Source organism: Pseudopipra pipra, chromosome 8, assembly GCF_036250125.1.
Source record: "Pseudopipra pipra isolate bDixPip1 chromosome 8, bDixPip1.hap1, whole genome shotgun sequence".
In the NCBI taxonomy this organism is placed as follows: domain Eukaryota; kingdom Metazoa; phylum Chordata; class Aves; order Passeriformes; family Pipridae; genus Pseudopipra; species Pseudopipra pipra.
The window spans coordinates 21214263-21235954 of record NC_087556.1 but is presented as its reverse complement, the minus strand read 5'-3'; the positions used below and the strand labels follow the sequence as shown (position 1 = coordinate 21235954).

At 37.3% G+C, this 21692-nt stretch overlaps 1 protein-coding gene across 7 annotated transcripts in view; it reads right to left on the bottom strand.

Annotated features, from left to right (window-relative positions):
• IDE (insulin degrading enzyme) overlaps positions 1 to 21667 on the bottom strand; it is a 61704-nt gene extending 40037 nt beyond the window's left edge. Inside the window, exons 1-11 of one of the 7 annotated variants that reach the window (XM_064662945.1) lie at positions 21547 to 21667; positions 11740 to 11781; positions 11431 to 11615; positions 9848 to 10055; positions 8945 to 9114; positions 6739 to 6861; positions 5196 to 5308; positions 4615 to 4777; positions 3910 to 4002; positions 3253 to 3344; positions 1550 to 1630 (exon numbers count right to left, since the gene is read on the bottom strand). In XM_064662945.1, coding sequence (XP_064519015.1) covers positions 1550 to 1630; positions 3253 to 3344; positions 3910 to 4002; positions 4615 to 4777; positions 5196 to 5308; positions 6739 to 6861; positions 8945 to 9114; positions 9848 to 10055; positions 11431 to 11590 — 1203 coding nt within the window. In that variant the 5' untranslated portion in view covers positions 11591 to 11615; positions 11740 to 11781; positions 21547 to 21667. Of the gene's footprint in view, positions 1 to 1549; positions 1631 to 3252; positions 3345 to 3909; positions 4003 to 4614; positions 4778 to 5195; positions 5309 to 6738; positions 6862 to 8944; positions 9115 to 9847; positions 10056 to 11430; positions 11616 to 11739; positions 11782 to 21248; positions 21457 to 21546 lie in introns of those variants that run through there. The other 6 variants (XM_064662940.1, XM_064662938.1, XM_064662943.1 and 3 more) reach the window with 6 other exon arrangements.
• Between the last annotated feature and the right edge of the window lie 25 nt (positions 21668 to 21692).

Here is a 21692-nt window from a genome sequence, read left to right as displayed (position 1 = left end):
TTTACAGTAATTTAAAGGTTAAGTATATTTCAATATCTAAAAGCATAATACAGATTTAAACACTTTCAATTCTAACATTCTTTATTTAGGATCAAGCTGAAAATCTCTTAAGGTACACGACAACTTAAGAAAAAAAAGTTTAAACTTGTCTGAAAATGATTAGTGTGGTTGATAGGAAAACTTTCTTGATAAACACCTGGGAGGGAAAATTACCAGATGACACTGAGTACTTGCAGTCTGCCAGGCAGCTGTAATTTTTTTGACCGAAATTATTACAAAATTACTCTCTGAATTACATACATTATACAAAAAAATTACTGCGGAATGACTTCCAGAACACTGAGTAACTCATAAAAAGTATTCTGGAAAAGAGAAAGAGCTGCAGGGCTGGAAACCAAGGACAATGAATCAAACCTGTGTTAAAAAAAATTCAAATGTAAATGCTAAATATCCAGAATTTGATGCTCATTTAACTACTAACAGCAGAATGAGAATTACCATTCATACTGCAAAGCACAGCAAAAGAAAGGCAGTGAAAAAAAAGTCCTGAATCACTACCATACTCTTTGGAACACTTCTGGCAACTTCCTGGCCTGATTTTTGAAGCAATTGTGATCAGAAACGATCCAACAAATACAAACCACTGAAAGACTGTTTCAGAAGTTAGAAGTCCATTTGTTACATAGATTTTAGGCATTTGACTGAACAAAAGCAAGAGACAGCAGCCCAAACACGAGTTCATTAAACAACCATTTAAATTATTTCAGTTCAGTCTAATGTTTTTTAGTAAACAAAGAAAATTCTAAAATTAAAGATCACTATTTTAGACTTTACAAATCAAAGGTCTAGGACCATTAACAGGAATTCCTGCAAAGAAACCAAAAGTTTCTCTGAATAAATGCAGACATTAGCTATGCAATGAAGAACGGCTGCAATCTATAAAAGTTACATAATTTCACCAGACAAAAAGAACCCAACAAACCCACCTAAATGTTCCATTAGTGCAAAATGAGGGAACTGAATTCTGCAAGAAGTATAAAGACCAAGTAAAAGCTACATGATGGTTTTTTCAGTACCAACACATAATCACATCAGTAAAGTCAAACATTTGTAATTTGCAACCTTAATACAAATATTTCTGCTTACTGCAGTATTTCAACATTGTTAACTATGGAACATAGTGCTCATGTTAATGATAAAATACTACTTCTCTAATATTTTCCCTAATATTTCCTATTTAGCTACAGGTAGACACAGAATAACAAGCTACCTAAGTCTTAAGAAACACTGAAACAGATCAAATAGCAACTCCAGTTACTGTATAATCAGTTCTACCAAGTATAGAAGTATAAAACAGTAGAGCAAACAGAATGTGACCTATTGACTGCCAAAACTAAGATGTATGCAGCATGGTATTAGCTTCCTAAGCACAAGAAGTGCAGAGGACCTTTGCAGATGCCTGTATTTATTAAGATTATAGTCAAACACACAGCTAAATGATTATTAAAAAAATCAACAACCAAAACAAAAATGACCCCCCTCCACTTACATGCAACATTCCTCCAAGCTTTGATGTATAACCTCGTGGTCGCTCTTTATCTTTAAATCTGAATGCCACAGCATTTAGATCCTAGAAAACAATGTATGAATGACTGAAGAGCATAAATTAAAGCCTATTTTAAGAATAATTATTTGCTACTTAATTCCTTTTATAAAGGAATTTGAAAGAAAACAAAGTACTTTTGTTGTATCCATGTTATAGCAGTTAGACAGGTATGTAACACAAGTTTTCAGTAACACTCAAGTTGCATAAAACTCACAAGCAATTTGGGATAGTATCACAACGTGAAGTGTTATGCAAGTCTTGTAAGTCCTGTTCATAGTAAGAGATCTATCCCATATCTCATATATTTAAATTTCCTGATAACTTGAAAACACACCAACTCTGATACAACCATAGTGTTGCAGTGCAATGTTTGTCGTATGTTAACGAACTGAAGTCTTTCCCTCTTCCTTTTTTCTTCCTTTTGTTCAGCCAGCCAATAGGTAAGTTTAGAGACAGAAAGAGTGTGTTTCTTTATGCTGTCTTAGCCACAGAAATAGAACACATCATTCTTAGGATACAATGCCAAGGGTGAATTAAAGAAATCTAAGACCATACAGTCAGTGAAAAGTACAGTCCATCCTTCCAAGAAACCATGCAGAGAGTCTGATTAATTCAACAGTTCAGCTGAAAATAAACTCTAAAGATTCTTTTCATACTAGTTTGCCAGCTCTCTGACTCACCCCACAGTCTCAGGAGTGCTGGGGCTGATACAAGAGGAGCAAGGGAAAGACACAGGGATGAGATAGAAGGATGGAACTACCTCTTTCAAATCTTCTATTTGCTTACTCTGTAAAGTGAAAAAAATCCATTGGGATTTTTAGCAGAGTATAAAGAGACTTGAGACTATTTTTATAAGTGTACAGTGTCAAAGTGTAAGAAACAAAGCTAACCCAGCTGCAGAATTTCTGCTCCTAGAAGAGACTCAACAGTTTTAATAAAAAAAAGCTAAGGTGGAACAAGAAACTTTCACCCAAGCACATATAGTGAACCAATGAGACTATACACAAATAAAACTGGGTTTATTTCACACTGACACTGAGGAGTACAGTGCTATCTAATTCTAACAGGATACTTTACATTTTTGCCCTGTGCACACAGAACCATTCAGACTTGTAAGAAGCATGAACAGTTCAGCAAAGACCGAAGTGTACAGCCAAAGTACTCCATGAACAGTCTTTAGTTCACTTTTCAAAAACATGAGGGAACAAACAGCAAATGTCCCATTGCCTTTACAATCTCATCTATAGAATTTGACACATGAAAGAAGAGAGGGGTAGAATAACAGCCATTTCAATTTCCAATTCAATGTTACCCCTCAGAGAAAATGTTTCCTCCTCCTCCTCCTTCAGTGAAGACTAAGGAAGGTTATGCAAAATCCTTGTGGAAAGAGCAGGATCCTTCTTCCTTCACCTCCATTATCCTATCATAACCCACAGCTCTGTAAGAGCTTTTTATACCTATGTTAAGACAACATATTCTGAATGTACTTGTCAGTTGTGTCATGTTGCATCTTCAAAATCAATAAACTTAACTACCATGTGATTATTAAAGGCTACTTACACAGTCAAGTAATCTGTTTCTACTTATAATAAAAAAAAATTTTGTAAAAATACAACCCTAGCACATATCAAGTCTCAATCACTTACCTTGCACTCTTGGAAAACCCATTCTTGAGGTCCTTCTGTACGTAGCTTTTGAATATATTGAAACATGTGCAAAATAATATCTTCAACATGCACTGGAAAGAAAAAAAAATCCTTAAAAATCCACTTAGTTCTTCACAAAGAAGGAATTCTGATGAACACAAATATGGTTTCTATGATTTTATTTTTCATTACACTGATACATCAAGAAATTTAAGGACACATCAAGATATTTAAGGACATCTGCAATCCCACCAGCAAAGTTAAACCAGCTTTTCTCAGACATGAATTTAAGTGTTTATGTCCCCAACTAATTCCAAGAACTGCACTGAACATGTCTTCACATGAAGATATTGATTTATAATATTATTTAACTTCGGTCTAATAGTATGGATAAGTAGCACACAACAGGTATTAACAGCTTTTACAGAAATTTATTTGAAGTATCTAATTAACTTAATATAATCTCAAATAAACTGATTTCTTAGGTGACCTGTGTTAGCATAGTGTGTTAGCATAGTGGGAGGATCTAAACAAAGAAGAGTAACCAGTTAAAATAAATTGGCTTTCAAGCTATAATTACAATTAGTCTCTTCGGATACAAACACAAACCCATCAGACCAGGAATAACATGGAATGAAGGCACATTGCTTCACTTACAAAGTCCTTCCTCTGTCAAGTCCACATTAATGATGAAAAACATGAAACCTCTAGCACCTTCCTTCTGGCCTCCAACAAGAGTATTTACCCATCCTATGACATCAGAAAGAAACTTTATTACATAAACAAATGTGTAACAATTTATGCAACTTTTTGTATGCTTCTGTAACATAACTTTTTTTAAACATATTTTGATTAATTTACATGCGCTCCTTCTCTTCCTTAACACTTACAGCAACAGTGCAAGTTAAATATAAACACAAGTCAGAACTATCTGATTTTGTACTCAGAGTGCTATGACAAACTCAAGATCATTTGATTACTAGGTAATTTATTTCTGCTTGGAACAGAGTGATATAAGGAAAAATAGCAAAAGATACCTTGCAGTCTTCCAGACATTAAGGAAGCTGACAAAGTAGTCTCAAAGTCAGTGACAGAACAGAAACACAATCATGTCAAAGTTCATATAACTATCTAAACAGGGCAGATAAAGGGGACTGCAAGAAATCATAGCTTCAGCAGTCTGAGTGCTTATTAGCTATTTATGTTTACCTGCCACAGAAATAAAAATCACTTACAATTCAAATTACTCAAGTAGTTGAAGGCTTTAACACACAGAGGTCAATTTTAAGTGAAACTCAGCTAAACTTGAAAGAAATGTGTGATCAAATATTTTTTTTAATTGTTTAACTTCAAAGGACTTACCTTTGGCTTTAAGCTCTGATAGAAGACTCCCTGGGCCTTCATGCCCAATCAGATGACCAAGGTAATGGCCAGGGTTTGATTTATAGTATTTCTGAAGGTCTGGTATAGGAAATGTGACATAAAGATTTCTAATATCCTTAATGGGTACCACCTTGTAAAGTTGCTGAGGGGGAAAAACAAACGAAGAGACCCATAAACAAAGGGAAACTCATTTATTTTATTCCTCTCAGGAGCACATATTGTGTTCTTCACACACACACACGATATTTCCAATGTACCTCCAAAATCTCAAGAGTAAAGATATCTAAAACTTAGGGCAATGTGTAGCCATTCATAAGGCAAACAAAAAAGAAAACTAACTATCTCTCAGTTGCTTACAGCTGCAACTAAATGTACAACCTTTACTATAAACTATTCAAAACCATACTCGGCATGGAAAAGTGGGTGGAAAATCAATAAATGAACATGGAGCTTGACAGGGACATGGATAAAAAAGTAGTGAAGTGCATAATGTTTATTGAAACATAAAAGATATCATTTAAGGTATACACTCCTGATGGACAATGTATCTCTGTACATACCCGGAGATGCTCTTCTTGGAAAGGATGTTCAGGAAACTCTGGTATAGGGACATTTTTATTCTCTACTTCTGAAAATAACTTTACCACTAGGCAAGTCAGCTCATCCAGAGATTCTAGAATAAAGAAACATTAGAAAAAACCACAGTCATTATCTGAAGACTCTGGTAAACTTGGGGTTTGAATATTTTTCGGGAGAGACGTGAATGACACAGAAAAGTAGTTTCAATGGTGTTATGATAGTTAATTTCAGAACACAAATCTATATTCATACTGAAATTTTGAACTATGACATGCTAGAAACACCACGTTTATTAAAGGAAGGCTTCAATCATTATTAAAATAAATCCTGCAACCTAAAATAAATTTTACTTTTTACTGATAAATCTAAGCTAGAACCAAAGAAAAGATACACCAGCTACTGAACATTTACAAAAACAAACATTCCACAAAAAGCTTAACGGACATGGAATTCCAGCTGCAAATCTTCTAGACTGAAAACATCTTTGCCAAACTCGAATTTTCTTAAGCCTCAGCTCACATCCAGTATTTCAGATACACGGGGAGTCAGGTCATCTGTCCTCAAGCCCCCAAAACTGACACATCTGTGACCTGTTTAAGCACTTCTACTTTTCCATCCATTCTAGTTTCAGTCTGTGACTGTAGCACTCTGCAAAAATGAGCAGCAGACCTTCTGCAGAAAGAATTTCATGTTGTGCATTAATTCACCTAAACCGACCTGTACCATTTCTGTTAAAATGTTGCCTTCAAAACTGCTATGTGCCTCAAGAAATAGATATTGGAGCACTTCTCAAAGTGTGAATAAGATAAAAAAGACTCATCTGTCAATTTTTTAGCACACGCCTTTCAAGGGTGGGCGTTGGAAGAAAAAAACGTGCATTTCTTGGACGTCTCAAAGCAATGGATCTCAAAGGATGTCTCAACCTTAATCCTTGACAGATTTCTAAAGCAGTTATCAACTGGTTATCAAAACAATTCCAGTTAGATTGAGAAAGTAGAATCTTTCCTAAACAAAATACGTGTGCTCCTACCCTAAGAGAACTGTTCAGGGCAAAAAACCAACAAAACAATGCAAACCAAGATGGTTCACTGTATACCAAAATTTTGTGAACTGCATGTAATTCTATTACAAACCTCTATTTTTTATTCACATCACCAAAATACACATTCATTTAAGCTTTACAACTACAATGACGGTTTCCTTTAGTATAGACTCCCAGTTGCCAGGGTGATTCTTACTGAAAGCTTCCATTTAAAATTACTCAGTGAATTCTGCTTTTGATTAGATAAAGAATTAATTTTATTCCACTCATATCCACCATCCAAGCATTACTGTAAAACACCACATAAATACCAGTCTGTCAGCATATTTTCAAAAAGCAAACCATTCTCAACGCACTGTTATTAAGCTTTTAACAAATATATGCAAAATATCATCTTGTGTAGAATGTTTTAAGCAGTTGGAACCTTCATTTTCTTCTAATATATATGTAAAGACTTACTTAACCAACAGAACAAAACTCACCTCTTCCTAAGACACAAATAGCCATTAAATTTGACGAATAATAAGTAGAATGGAACTTCAATAGCTCTTGCCTGACATCTATTCCTTCTTTGGTTGGTCTAGTTTCCAGAGTGAGTTTGTTCCCTGTAGCATAAAAACAGTTAACAATATTTGACATCTATGAACTCACAGATTGAAAATAAATATATTAATTAATTCATCTGCTTTCCTTGGGACGGATATCAATTTTTTAAATAATTTCTATGCATAATAAGTAAACTGGATCAGTATGGTGTTATATTTTAAATATTTTGTCTATATTCCTCATCATCTGCAGACAAATTAAATTGTGAAGTTCTAGATACCCTACTGTGTTTATTCCCACAGCATCAACATATAGGTTAAAATAAAATAACACAAAGCTGAAGCTTTAATTCAGTAACTGTGCTGTTACAGTATCTGGAGTACATTATGAAGCAACAGTCAGAAGACACCCTGTAGATGTAGGAAAACAGACACTAGACAGTGCAGAAGTGCCTGGGAAACCACTTGATGCTGTTGAGGGCACTGATGGAGAAGAATTGCCATCACAGGCATTAATTCAGGGAGATCAGTGATGGGTATTTGGGGTACACTTTAACAAGAAAACTGGAAGACTAAGGTGTATTAGTTTCTATGGACAGACAAAGGACAATAGAAAGTTTGCTGACAAAACAAGCTGCACAGCAACCAAGAGTGACCTGAAGCATCAAATGGAGGCATTCCTGTACTGTGCTGCATTAACAACATCTTAGCTGATCAAAAGGAAACAATAAGGATACCAAATGCAACTGTCATGAAAAACATGTCACAGATGTCATCTCTTCGGGTAAATAAAAACCATCAAAGCTGGGCTCTACTTCTGCCAGGTCATATCTACAGGAAGGCTATGTGCTACCACTTAATCTCAGAATCAGAGCCTAATCTAAGGAGAGTTGAATATGACTACTGCTGTTGAATTTGAGCACTCTTTGGATACTCTCCCCATGAAAACGTTTCTCTTATGTCAGCTAAACAACCTTCTTAAAATGGGGAAAACTATTTAATATCTTCAGTAGCAGAGATTAACAAATGTACATTAAACACTTGCCTATTAATTAGTATTTCCCAAGACTCTTTTTTTCAAATTTATCTGTTTGGAGAATGCAGTTATAGCTTTGTTTTCACAGACAGCTTCCCTTTACTGGTCAACAGAGCAATCACTATGTGCTCCCATAGCAGGTGGCTACCAGACCCATAACTATGCTCCCCACCAGCAGGTGCAAAAATATTCTTGTCTTTCTGGAGACAGAGAAGGAAACTAGTCCCTTAAAGCCCATTATCTGCTCTCCCTGTCATCCTAACTGTCCCCAATATTTGAGTCAACTATTCACAGTACAAACTGACCCAGCCACAAAACGCACTGATGCTCAGTGATTAAACAGTGCAGCCGTATTACTTTGACAGTTTCAAAAATAAATTCATGTCAAAAGTAACTTCTACGGAAAAAAACCAAAAACACCCAACGTTTAAACTTCTACCAAAGCATAAACATTTGTGGTTTTGACCATAACTCTGGTATCTCACTTCAATGCTTTTTAAATTCAGGTTTTGGGGTGTTTATTTTAAATTGTTACAAAGCATTCTGTGAATAATTAAGCCTGAACAAAAAAATACAGCCATAAGATTGGAATATGTGCAAGATCATTTTATCTATCCATCTCCTACTGTTGTGCTCTATGGTAAGATGTTGTTTCTATATTCCTACTCAGTAATTTTCACTTCACTTTGCTGATCTTTCTGATTTGACCTAGTCACTGTCACCTAGTCTAAATGTTAGTTAACAAAAAGAGCACATGGCTTACAACAATTTAAACAAAATTCATTCACTTTGTTATGTACGAAGACTTAACAGTACCAAATTATGACAAATCCAGTAACTGGAAAACAGCATTCACTGCAGTAATTATCAGAATCATAAAGGTTGCTTCATCACTACACTCCAAGTCCTGGATCTCTCTGTTTCCTATGCTTTTGTCTAGCTCTGTTTGGTTTATGATGTGGAAAATGTGATAAAGCACCACGATAAATATGTATGGAGAGGAAAAAAAGGGAATTGTTTCAGTCTGTCTTTAGCAACTTTATATAAACAATACTACTATGTATGTTACACAGAACTCCAATGAAAGACAATTATATTCTGACAAACCTGTTCCAAATTTACTGAAGGGATGATTGGGGTTTCCAGTAGCCTTCTCCAGTTGAAACAACCTCCAGGCATCATTCATCAGATTCTTCTCATGCTCAGAATCAACAGCATTCACTTCCCTGTCTTTGCAGCTTTCATCAAACAGAGGGCACAAGAAAAACTGGGCAAATCTAAAGAGAAAAACTTTAATTCAATCAAGAGTACTGTACGTAAATGGCAACAGAAAAGTAATAAGCTTGGTACCCCCTGGAAACAACTGAATACATTCTTTTTTAATGCAGAACTTATAAATTCTGTAACAGTTTTGACACTGATTCAATATCTTTATTTCTCAGTCTCTCAATTATGTATAAATGCAGACAACACATTCATCATATAAGGTACTAAAAGAATAAGGACCCTGCATCACAATTCTCACTGAAACTTTCTAGTGTTTTGAGGTTTAACTGCAGGAGGCTCTTAATCTCACAAATCAAGTAAATCTTGTCAGACATCCAGGGAGAAGCCAGAGTAAACTCATTCTTTATCTCACTGACTACACACTTTTCAATTTCTGTCCTGTTCCCTCTACTAAAAGCATCATAATATATTTCTAGACTTCACCCTGCTTTTGCTATCAATGCCTAAATTCATGACCATATTCTGTGACCCACATTTCCAAAAATACTCACTGTAAACATGACATTTAAATTTAAAAAATTCTGCTTCAGTGAAGAACTCTGCTAGCCGAAAAAGTCTTAGCAAGACTTTTAAACTGAAAAATATCTGGTTATCAGTTTTAACAAAAGATAGTGCTCTCAACCCTTTTTTTAATATCATAACAATAGAACTAGCAAAAAACTTTTACATTAATTCAAGTAAAACCTACAGAACAAAAATGTAAATCTTAAAAAATGTGTTTACCTGTCTAGTGCACCTTCTAGATGTTCATGTGACACATCGAAGTAATAGTTGGTATGTTCACCACTCGTGAAAGCATTTGAGCTCCCAGCATGCTCACTTAGGAATTGGCTATACTCGTTCTCTTTTGGGTATTTCTTGGTTCCCAGGAACAACATATGCTCACAAAAATGACTAAGCCCAGCAATGTTGGGGGGATCAGACAAGGATCCTACAGAAAGAAAAATTTCATGTAACCATTCATAAAAATTAATACTAAAACGTTAAGCCTCTTAAGATGTTCTGCATTACAGTTCATTGCTTCAGGTAATTATGTATCAATTCTGTAGCTGTAAGCAGGCACTTGAGCAACTACAGTCAACTAAACTTAATCTTAAAAAAAAAATAAAATTAAAAATTAGAATTAGTAATAATCAATTAGTGTATCAACCTGCCTCTTCAAATCAGCTTGCACTTCCTTATACAGGCAACTTTTCAATTGAAGTCTGTGACTCATAATCTGTAAAGACCTGGCAGATCACACTGTTCTAAATTCTATACCTTGACTGTACTGTGTTAAAAGGCAGCGACTGCCAACCATAATGAAGGAGGTATTTATCCAGGACAAACAATAACCTGTGATTGCCTGAATACAAGCACCTATGGATGACCAGCTAGTAGGTGTGAAGGCAAACAAATTATAAGACAATAATGATTTGGAAGGATGGAAGACAAAACCACGGAAGTTTGAGTCTGGCAGTCATGCTTTGGAGTGTGCAGTGATGTGCAATGGGAGATCAGAGATGAAGGCAACAGATACATCTCCTCCAGTACACACACACGAAGTGGATGCAGCAGCTGGCTATTACTGCCATATACCTAAACAAAACCACATTCAGGATCCTCTGAACTAGATAATGATTTGGGACTGTTATCTCCATAATAAAAAAGGTCAGAAGAAGTTACTCTATTACTTCTCCCCTAACACCAACAGCAGCAAGAGCTCCCAACTACAAACTTGGTAAGAGTTTGTAGTTATGTGTGGGTGCATCATACTTTCCAAGCAAGAGAAAAACTACACAAGCTTGAGAAATACCTCAAATATAAGGAAAGGCTTGCTTTATTCCAAACAGTCAAAGTAACTGCCTTCCCCTTCTATTTCCAGTATTTGTTTGCACACAAGCATCACTGGAGTTAGGGAGAGCCTCTCCAACTTCTCCAGCATTATAGCATTTTCTCACCTCTACACATCAACAACTAAACATGAAAAAAGCAAGTCTGACATGACAGATGGAGCTGTCTAAAATAATTGCACCTACACCCGTCCCTTTCCTGCTTACAAAAGATCTTTCATAACACGAAACTTCATGGTTAAAAGCAGTCTCTCTACTGACTGAGCTACACTTGAGTAAACACAGAGTACAGTAAGAGCACTTAGTTAGCTCTAATAATTTTCAACTTGACGTGTCAAAGAATTAAACTCCAAATTACAATAAAAGGCTAAGCTGCCAACTGCATACCACTCCTGTCAGTTTATTTGCAATCAAGATACCAAAACCTTACGCATTTTTATTAATGACATAATGAACACAGCATGAATTAAATACCTATGTGGACATCAAGTGCTGCTGAAGACTTATCTGTGGTGGGGTCACTAATGAGAAGAGCTTTAATGCCATTTGCCAGTTCCAGTCCACGATATTCTCGTTTATCCTCAGGTGATTTGATAATTTCATTTGTTATTCTCTTAATAGCTGGATTGTTCATTTTGTTGTTTGTCTCCTTCTGAAACCTTGAAGAAAACAGAAGAAATTTCACTTATTATTTTTACTTAAGCCTTGCAACTATTTTAATATTATGTTAGACAATACAGGGCAATACTGACAGCAAGAAGTTCTATTCTGCAAAAAACTCACCTAGTTTGCCTAAAAGTATAGTTCAGATCCTGAAAGATATTGCTGTTAAAACAAAAAAAATCCTGAAGACCAAGAAACATAATAAAAATGTAGATCACATAACTGAATGCTTCAAGTATCATACTACTGGTAATTTAAAAAACTCCAAACTTAATACATGTCATTCCCTTATTCGATTATGATAAAATTGAATTAAATGAAGCATACACCGCTACCTCAAGTATACTTTCAAAACTTCAAGAAAGTATCTCATGTGTCTGAATTGGTGGTTATATTATGAATGTTGTAACTTTGTGATTGTTAGATAAACAAAATTTTACTAACAGATTACTGGATTTGTACACTCAGGCAAGAAATGGTAACACTGTTTGCAATGTTGCCACTAAAATACAAACACACTGCAGAGCTGTCATGATAAACAGGAATAGACAGTCTCACACCTTTAAACTTGTACTATTAGTTTAACAGATGCTATGAGACGCTTCTTTAATGGCACAATTTTGAAATGCTAAGAAACTAAGTGTGATTCTGAAATCATAAACTGTGGTTATACATTTTTTTAAATGCCAAGTGAAGAGGTAAGACATTCAGACTAGGATATTTGTGGAGGCAGAGTAGAACCCCTTGACTGTGTGTTAAAAATAAAACAAAAACAACACACAAATAACAAACAGCAACACAAAACTGAAATAAAAACGTCCAAACAAACCACAAACACACACAAAAAGAGCACAAACCCCAGACGTGGGAAATCAGAAAGCTACGCTCTGAGATCATTCACATGGTGGATTCCTGTATGTAACAGCCACTGAATTCTGACTGTCTTACAGGAAGGGTTTTAGAACAGGGCCTGTTCTATAAATATATAGTACCAACAAAACTTAATCTTTTCCTGTGGTGAAACATTGCTTGGTGTATTGCTGCGCAATTTACTACATGGGCTTCGTTAGTCGGCACTGAATTCATTTCACTTAAAAAACCAGCTCCAAGTCCCACTCCCCACCACAATACATACATACAGGCATGAGAAATTTGTTTGTATCACATAGATAAGACAGAGTTTCACAGCATTTCCATTTTCAGGCTGTACCATTCAAGGAACTTCCTCCAAGTTTTAGAACTATGTACAAGCTTAAGGCCCTAGGGGATGTACAATGTGAAGGACTGCAAAGTTCTCAACATACAGATTGTTTCAAGGTACTCACTTATGACATTTTAATCAACTCTCTAGCTAGCAAACCAACTGCATACTCAGTGTTACAGATACGTGACAAAAAACTCTGAAAAAGAAAATCTGATTATATATTTTACTTACAGTTTAAAATTACATATGAAAGGGAGTCAGCTAATAAAATCTCCTTCCTAAAATACTGTTATCATTCTCAAAAAGAGAAGTAGTTCTAAAAGCTACTGTCCCTCCGGATCATCTCCTTCGAATATATTCATGTGACTCCATGGTATAAAAACAACAGCCAACTTGAAGCCAGCAGAAGCAGTGCCATCACTGTTGGTGTTAGATATCATAAGGAGGCTAATAAAGAGCTTATTATTAACAGCATTTTAAGGATAGAAAGTTTGTGAACATAATTTCTACGGCAGAATCAATGAAAACGAGTGTTTCACAAACACTAAATCAAGCTTTTACTTGTAGCAGAGTGAATATATATATATGTAAATTGGAGAAGACATTATTGTAAAAAACCCCAAAGTAGTAAAGTAAGCATTACATCTCTGAAAGAAGTAAAAATATTACTTTGGAACTTTTAAATATGCTTAAATTATAACACGTCCTAATATGAAAAAAAGCAAAATACAAACAGGAATTATAATCCAAAAAGAAAATAGAAGCACTCATCTTAGAAAGCATCAATGAATAATAAGAATCTGAATGTCTCTAATCAAAATCCATAAAGATTATGAAAGTAACTTTTTACAGTTCAATATAAGTGCAGTTCAATTCATTTTAGAAGGAAATAGTTCTACTAGTAAAACATGGTTCTCGCACCATGAATTACTTTAAAAAAAAAAAGTGCAGCCAAATGTAATCACTAAACAATAACTGAAATGCTGAATTTAAATTTATATGTCTACACTCTCATTTAAACCTTCATTTATCCACTAATTTCACCCTGTACTCAGGCTAATCCTGCTTGGAACATCTATGGGCTTCCTTCCTCCAAAAAAATGCAGATACCACCGAAATCCAAAGACTACTCCAAGTACTGCACATCTCTGTTTCTCTGCATCAACAGCACTGATACAAACAATGCTAGCAATTAAAAAATGCCTCCATGTTCAAAGTTTAGAGTATTAAGTAGAAATACTCTACTCAACTTTAGATACTATGTAAAATTTATGAAGTGAGAATAGATACTGCTTTTCATATATGAAAATCAGTAACTATGTTCCTAATTGTTTTTCACTTGCACACAAGTGATTTGCACACAAGTTGGACTGACAAATATAAGTATGTAGGAGAACAAGGAGGTCTCTGAATCTCCTGATTTCACATCTGCTAAGGAAGACATCTTGGTTTTCAGCTAGAATATTCTGTCTCATTAAGATACTAGTTGCTTATTGTAAGACACATACACACTATAAGCTGCTCAATTTGTGGGGTTTTTTTAAATGTTATACAATTTCCTTGTCATCTGATATCTCCTTGTTATTTCTACACCATATCATTAAGTCACAGAACTTTACTGTTTGTTCAGATGACTCATCTTTCCAATGTGATTCATCAAATTACGCAGCTTCTATGAAACCTTACGAGATTGCAATTGATGTCTTGTGAAGCTGTACACCTCCACTTCATTTTATTATGGTTCCCTACTTCTGTCTCCTTCATAGGCTACCTCCAGCTTGGTAGTCAAATTTCAGTGAAGGAAAAAGGTACAATCTTCAAAAGGACAAAACCAGTAATTAAGCCTTCAAACCAAGGACTTAAACTTGCATGTCAATCTTCATTGTTATGTCAAGGGGCATTGTGAACACAACATTCTCTAACTTCAAAAGGGTTTGCATGATTAACCTACAATTATTTTGTTGCAAACTGAATTAATAATACCAGACAATTTGTATGAAAGCAAGAGCAGATCAACTATGCCATACTCCGGGAAGGCAATACGTCAGAAGAACAAGACCAACACCTTCCTGCTCAAGTACTGTTCTTCCTGGTGCGATGTTACGACAGTATTAAAGTGACAAAACTTCACTTTAGAGAGAGAGAGTGAGTTTTTGTACCATTGCTTTTTCTTATGGAGTAAACTGTAAGACCTAATATTAAACATTCCCTCATATGACTGTTTTCCTGTGCAGCTTTCAAGTTCTCTAAGTGCAATTGCTTTAGAGGAATACCACATTCCATTCTTTCAGACCAGAATCCTAAAACTCTACAAACCACTTTTTGACAACAGAACTGCTTTTAACCACAGGCAAAAAAAAGTGATAAAACCAGAAAGAATTCTGTATTTCTCATTATTTTTTAGAAGTAGGTTAATTTCTAAGGTCATGTTCAGACACTGCCCTGAAGTACATGTGCTGTATCTACTTGCTCTGCTTGTCATTACAGTGAGCACCAGCTGCTGCAAAGCAATTCATCCATAAAGGAGATGCCATGTTTATTGCAAAGCTAATATCCTAACATAAACATTTAAATGTTTAAATAAAAATATTTAAAAGATACATTGTCATACTACTTTCACAAAACAGAAGCAACAGTGAAAGATCCAAATAAGCAAGGACAGCAGGAACAAATACAAAGCATTACTGTGACATTGGAAATTCTTCCACTGGCTCAAAAATTACACTTGGCAAGATAACCAATGTAGAAAGAAAAAAAAAAGAATGGGAATGCCTGAACTCAGAGCAGTGTCTCTATTCAATTAATAGGAAATATTCTTCCTCCTCCTTAAAATTATTTCACTTGTACAAGAAAAGTATCAGTTAAAACCAATGCTGAAATTTCAATTATAGCACTTTGAAGTGAAATTATATTCTGTTCCTGGAGGTTCCACTTTTGTAATCATTTCCAGGTAGGCAGTCCCTTGGAACCAGTAAGGCTCTCTGGGGATGCCAGGTTTCACCTGCAAACACAGCATTACAGAGTGGGATTAAGTGATATATGATTCTACCTCACTATTTTAATCTCTCAAAGTTATTTTAGTAAACTTACTTTAATTAAAAATTAGCCAATGTAATCAAAACTAAGTTCAATGTTTGAACAATTAAAGGACCATATTTGAAAACCAATTAACAGAAACTCCTGAGGGTTGCTTCAATGCAAGAATGTGACTAGCTAATAAAAACATGACCCCCAAAGCAAAATCTCTGAAGCCTTTTTCGAGACTTTTTTGACATGACAGTCTGCATTTCTTTCCATTTATATCAGCTGCCTTAAAATTTGGGGTTACCTGAAGATTTTATGGAACTCGATGCTTACCATTTACCAGAGTGAAGAGAAACCTTTGTTGAGTCAGAGCCTCTCTCTCTGTTCTGTCCTGCAGAGTTACCATTGGTAACATGTTCTCTGTCTTATTTACTAATCCATCTTGGTTACATGAAGATTTCTCCAGCTGCCAATGCATGGAGTGAAAGAAGTGCTGTGTGCTTTGGCAGGAGGCCTGGTGCTGCAGAACCACCTGCCAGAGTTTTCTCACCTCTCTTACAAGGATGGCAGCACTGAACTGAGCACTCTGGAGGAGTCCAGGAACTTCTTCAGCTGCTCATGGCTTTGCAACAAATCTGCACTCTTGCACAGGTCTTCACTCCTCCTCCTCTTTGTCTCTTGCACCTACTTCTGCTCATGATAGCAGTAGAATCTGATGGCACTGTGATATCCTTGTGTGTGTATCAATCATGTTATCAGTAAGACAATCAATAGTCTACCTACTCTCTTAACTTCTCCATTCACTTGTATGTTATAATTAAAAAAAATATTTTTAAACTAAACCATATGCAGTAAAGTTTTTTTCCCAAAATCGGACAAATGTTTTGAGTAGTTACCAAGAATGCAATACCCTTTTTCTGCTCCATTTTTGTAATCTCAAGAAATTTCAAAAAAAGAAAACCCAACCAAAACCAACTAACCAACCAAACCAAAACAAAAAACCCTGAAAAAAACCACCACCAAAAAACCAAAACCCAAATCAACAAATCAGATCAATTCAGGTGAACATTACCAAAAAGGACTCTTCAGGACACTCTCCATAACTCTTTCAGGTCACAGGTTCACCAGCAGACAAACCTAGCAATCCTTCTTTTACACATTTAGAGATTAAAATACTTCACATTATTCAACATCCATGAAGCATCAATCTTCTGTGAATTTACTTGTCATGAAGCTAGAGAATGTATGAGATCCCAACACGTTCCTGATACTGATCTAAATAATTCTAACTGCATACACAGGCAGACAGACTGCATAAGTAGATAAACTGCTTAAAATGTTAACATATTTTATCATTTTTAAACTCATCAGGAATTCAGCATACTACTTCATACACAAAGGCTCCAACTACAAAGACCCACAATGACTTAATCAGTGCTACCAAGTTATTAAGAGCAACTAATCATGCCAAATCAGGCAAGTTAGTAGATGATGAATATTTATAAGGTTTTGTTATGTAGTTTATTTTGAAGAAATTCTAAACTCACGCTACAATTAAAGCATTTTCAGAACCTCAGTCTGCAGCTTTTTGCCAAGTCTATAATTGATTCAGAAAATTCCCTCCTAATGATGGTGGCCAGACAGGGCAGACACTTGCCTTGCTCTGGGTCTCAAAAGAATCCAGCTTCTACAACTTCTAGATCACAGCAGTAAAACTTGGTCTGCCACAGGCTTCACTGCCAACGTGACAGCAGAGACACTGGTGTGCAACACTGGTGTACAGGAATTACCAGTAGCATTAATGAGACAATACCACGTGTCAACTTGGCAAAAACAAGGGCCTGGTGGCTTCACATGTAAGATCAGGCAATTGGCCTGAGAAGTAAAATGATGTGTGCTTTCAACAGTCTTGTGTTAGTCAAACAAGATGGGATATACAATAAAGACACCATAAAGCTGATTTATTGCCCTAAATCTATGTTCCTTAAGTTGACCACTCCAGTTTCCAAAGCACTGGGTAAAAAAATCAAACAAAAAGGCAGGATTTTATACAATCTGATTTTACACACAGCAATAAAGGATAACAAGTTTTTTTTAAATCTCTACATCACTTGAGCTTACTTTCCCTACCTCCTCGAAAATTGCCCCAAACAATTCATCCAAACACAACCTCCAAGGTAAACAAGCTTTAACCATGTTCACCAGAAATAAAACAATTAAAATTAGTCTTTTCCTAGCAATTCTTCACTTCAATTTTTTACAAGATTGCTGAAAACTAGGGAAATTCCAAAAGGGTTTTGAAGCCTTTGATTATTTGAAAGATTCGAGAATTTTTAAACTTAAGTAAAACTATCTGGTTTCAATTTTTAGAAGTCATCATAATATAGGATCTTCAGAATTTTCACAAATGTGGATTTTACAATTATTTTCATCAGTCTCAAACTGAGTGTTAAGAACAAGACTGACCAGACTAATTTCTGTGCTACGTGACCAGCTGCTTGAAAATGTATTTTACACATTTGCTTCAGAAATGTACTCATTAATTCAGTTAATTGTTTTATGCCTTGTATACTTGCAAACCAGCGGGTTCTGAGTCTCTTCCTCCTTCCCTGACATTTTTCCTTCATCACTCTACAGTTGCAGGGTTTAGTCCACAACCCCAGTACAGTGGTGGTGTCTGGTGCATGACCCTGCACACACAGTAGGAAACATCAAACTGGATGCTATAGGAAAGACCTCTGTGCTTTATTCTAACAGTATCTTAATGTGTATTTCATAGATTTTATCTACAAGTAGCACATCAGATTGCCCAAAACTCTTTGTAAAGCCAACTCATTTAATACTTTATGCTACCATCTGTCTTATACCCTCAAAAAGAAAAACTTGTGAGGTCTGAATTAAAAAAAAACCAAGATGAGACTAAAACTTGTGCATAAACACCAAGTAATACATAGAAAGATGAGAGAACTGGCAAGAAAATCTGATCTATCAACAAAAACAGAGAGCACTTCAGAATTCTGAATCATTAAAAGCACTGTAATCCCACATTAAAAGCAATTGCTTATCTGACACTAGAGCTCTGACATAACCAACAAACCCATAGCAACGAGCAGTTTACAGGAGTCAGGGGTGTGTTTCAACAAAGGAAGTCCTGGCTGTTCACCTATTTGCTGGTTTAGTTTTTACAATTTTGGACAATTCAATTCTAGTTCTACTGCTAACCCTGTAAGTAAACTCTCAACTTTACAGCATTTTTTTCCATCTCAGTTGTTCAGGCAATGTGTAACTCACTCTAAAAACAAGTTGCAAAAGGTCAGACCTTAATAGAAAGCAACTTTCAAACAAGCTCCATCAAAAATCACCTTATTACATATACACAGTGCTATCTCATAAGCATATTTTATCAGCTTAGGGACATCACAAAAACTGAAAACAAAGATGTGCATTGACAGACCCTGCACGTGCAAATACAAAACCAGATGCAAAACCAACTAAAGCAATTTCTCTAGATTTTTATTACAAACTTTATGATTTCTATCCTGTTAAAAGATCAATATACCAAAATTATTATAAAAGCTAATTTATCTAATGTATCTAATACAATAGAATTAATATATTAAAAATATCAACTTAATATGCAATCTCTCAAATGGTCTGGCAGTATTTTCAGTAAATCATTTCTACAGTAACCTGCAGTGAACCCTAGCTAGGGGCCTGATACCTTCCAGTTCAATGAAACACAAGGTACTAAATAACTTGTCCCTTCCCTCCTTCTTCTGGATCTAACAGGGTAGGGGAATCCTTCTGTATTCATGTGCAAAGTAAGTTATATGCTTGACAGTTTGATCAATTCCCGAAGGTACCATTTCATCCATGGGATTAACACACAGCTTTACATGGACTTAAGACAGAAAGGAAAAAGGGAGCAAAAAAGCATGCAAACACGGATACATGAATCCTTCACCTCTTTCCAACTAGAACAGATCACTTCAATGCCATACATGAGACAAAAAGCAGATAAGAAGTTCTAACTGTGAAATTATCTTGCTGCTTGACATGCAGATGAAGGTTAAAAATTTTATGAAAAGTTAAAGCTGAAAAAAGGTGAAAACATGAACAAAATACAGAAATGGAAACAGAACATGTAATTGAAAAAAAAATTCTTAATTTCCACATCTTAAAAAAATCATCACATGAAAGCACTATGCCTGCTCTCTTTTCATTATCATTTATGTAAATCCTAATTCACAATTAAAATTAAACAGATGATTAAATCATGCTTGTAGGCAGCTTGTAGAAAACATAACAGGCCTACTCACATACATAAAGTTAAGTCCAAATACTGCATATATTCACACGCTTCAAGAGGAGTAATCTAGAAGGAGAAACTACAGCCTGAGAAAAATCATTGGCTCCGAATATGCACTGTGGATTACCTTTACAATTCTGAAGCATAAATAGCAATAATGAACAATAACGGTGCATCCGAATTTTGACACGCAAGCACTGACAGTATGAGTCATCATAACTCACTTTTTTCCCCGGAAAGATGCTACTTTTGACGTAGCATCTTACTTGTGCAGTGTTAAAAATAGATTTGGCTACTAAGGTACAGTATTAATGAAAGAAAGAAAACAACTTGGCCTTTGTCCCTTATTCAGCTCTCTTCCTGGAAAAACTTTGCCGAGCTGTTACGCAGATTAATTTGCCCCTAGAAGCGAGCCATGCCAAGCCTCCCGCCCGCTCCTCCCTCGATCGAGGTTACTTCTCTCTCCCCACCGGAGCTGGTAACACTGGTAACACACACACAAAAACAAGCCCCGCACAATGCCAGGGCCAGACGCCTCGTCACAAACTGAAGAGGCCGCTCCCAGCAACTTTGGGTGACTGATAACAGTTTCTTCTTAAAGAATTTAAACTTACTTTTTTTTTTTCCTCTTCCACAATTAAGGCTTAGGAAGTCATGGCAAGTAACATGAAAATTCATGGGGTTTTTTCCAAGAAGGAAGGGAACAATAAAGCAAGCCCCCGGGCAAGGAAAGCCGCACGGCTGATGACCAAGCTTGCTTTGTCAAGGGAGGTGCAGCTGCAGACACCGGAGCACGTCAGCCCGAGCGGCAGGGCAGGACTCCGGGCAGGACACGGCAGGACACAGGGCAGGACTCCGGCCTCCCCGGCACACCCGGCCCCGCCGCCCCCAGCTCGGCTTCCCGCGAAGGCTCCGCCGCCAGTCCCCCTCCGCGGCCCGAGCCCCCTCGGCTCCCCGCCCGCCGCACAAGGTGCCCCCGCCCCACTGCCGCCTCTTACACAACCCTGCGGGGGCTCTGCGGCCTCCCGGCCCCGGGTCACACGGCGCCGGGACCCGCGGCCCTGCCCCGGCCCCGCCGCACTCGCACCGTACCCGAAAGAGCTGCGCCGCCGGCCCGGAGGGAAGAAGCGCGGGGCCGGGGCGGCCCAGGGGCGCGCCCAGCCCGGCAGAGCCCGGCTCAGCACAGGGCACAGCCGCTGCCGCATAGCCCTGGCGGCCCCGCCGCCAGCACCGGCCTTGTCCCGCCGCCCGGCCCGGCTCCGGTCGCTCAGCACGCGCCGCTCCCCGGCGCCATGTTCTCCGCCCGCCTCCCCCCGCCGCCCGGCCAATCCCTCCCGGCGCCCGCGGGGTCCCGTCCGCCCTCCGCACCCGGGCCTGGCGGGACCCGTACCTGGGGGTACCTGGGAGTGCTGGAGCTGCCTCTGCCGCCGGGAGGGCCGGGGCTGCGGCTGGGGAGGGGGCCGGGGGCCTCTGGGAGGAGGCGGAGGCGGCGGAGGGGGTGGGTGGCTGGGCGGGGAGCCGGGGCGACACTCGGCG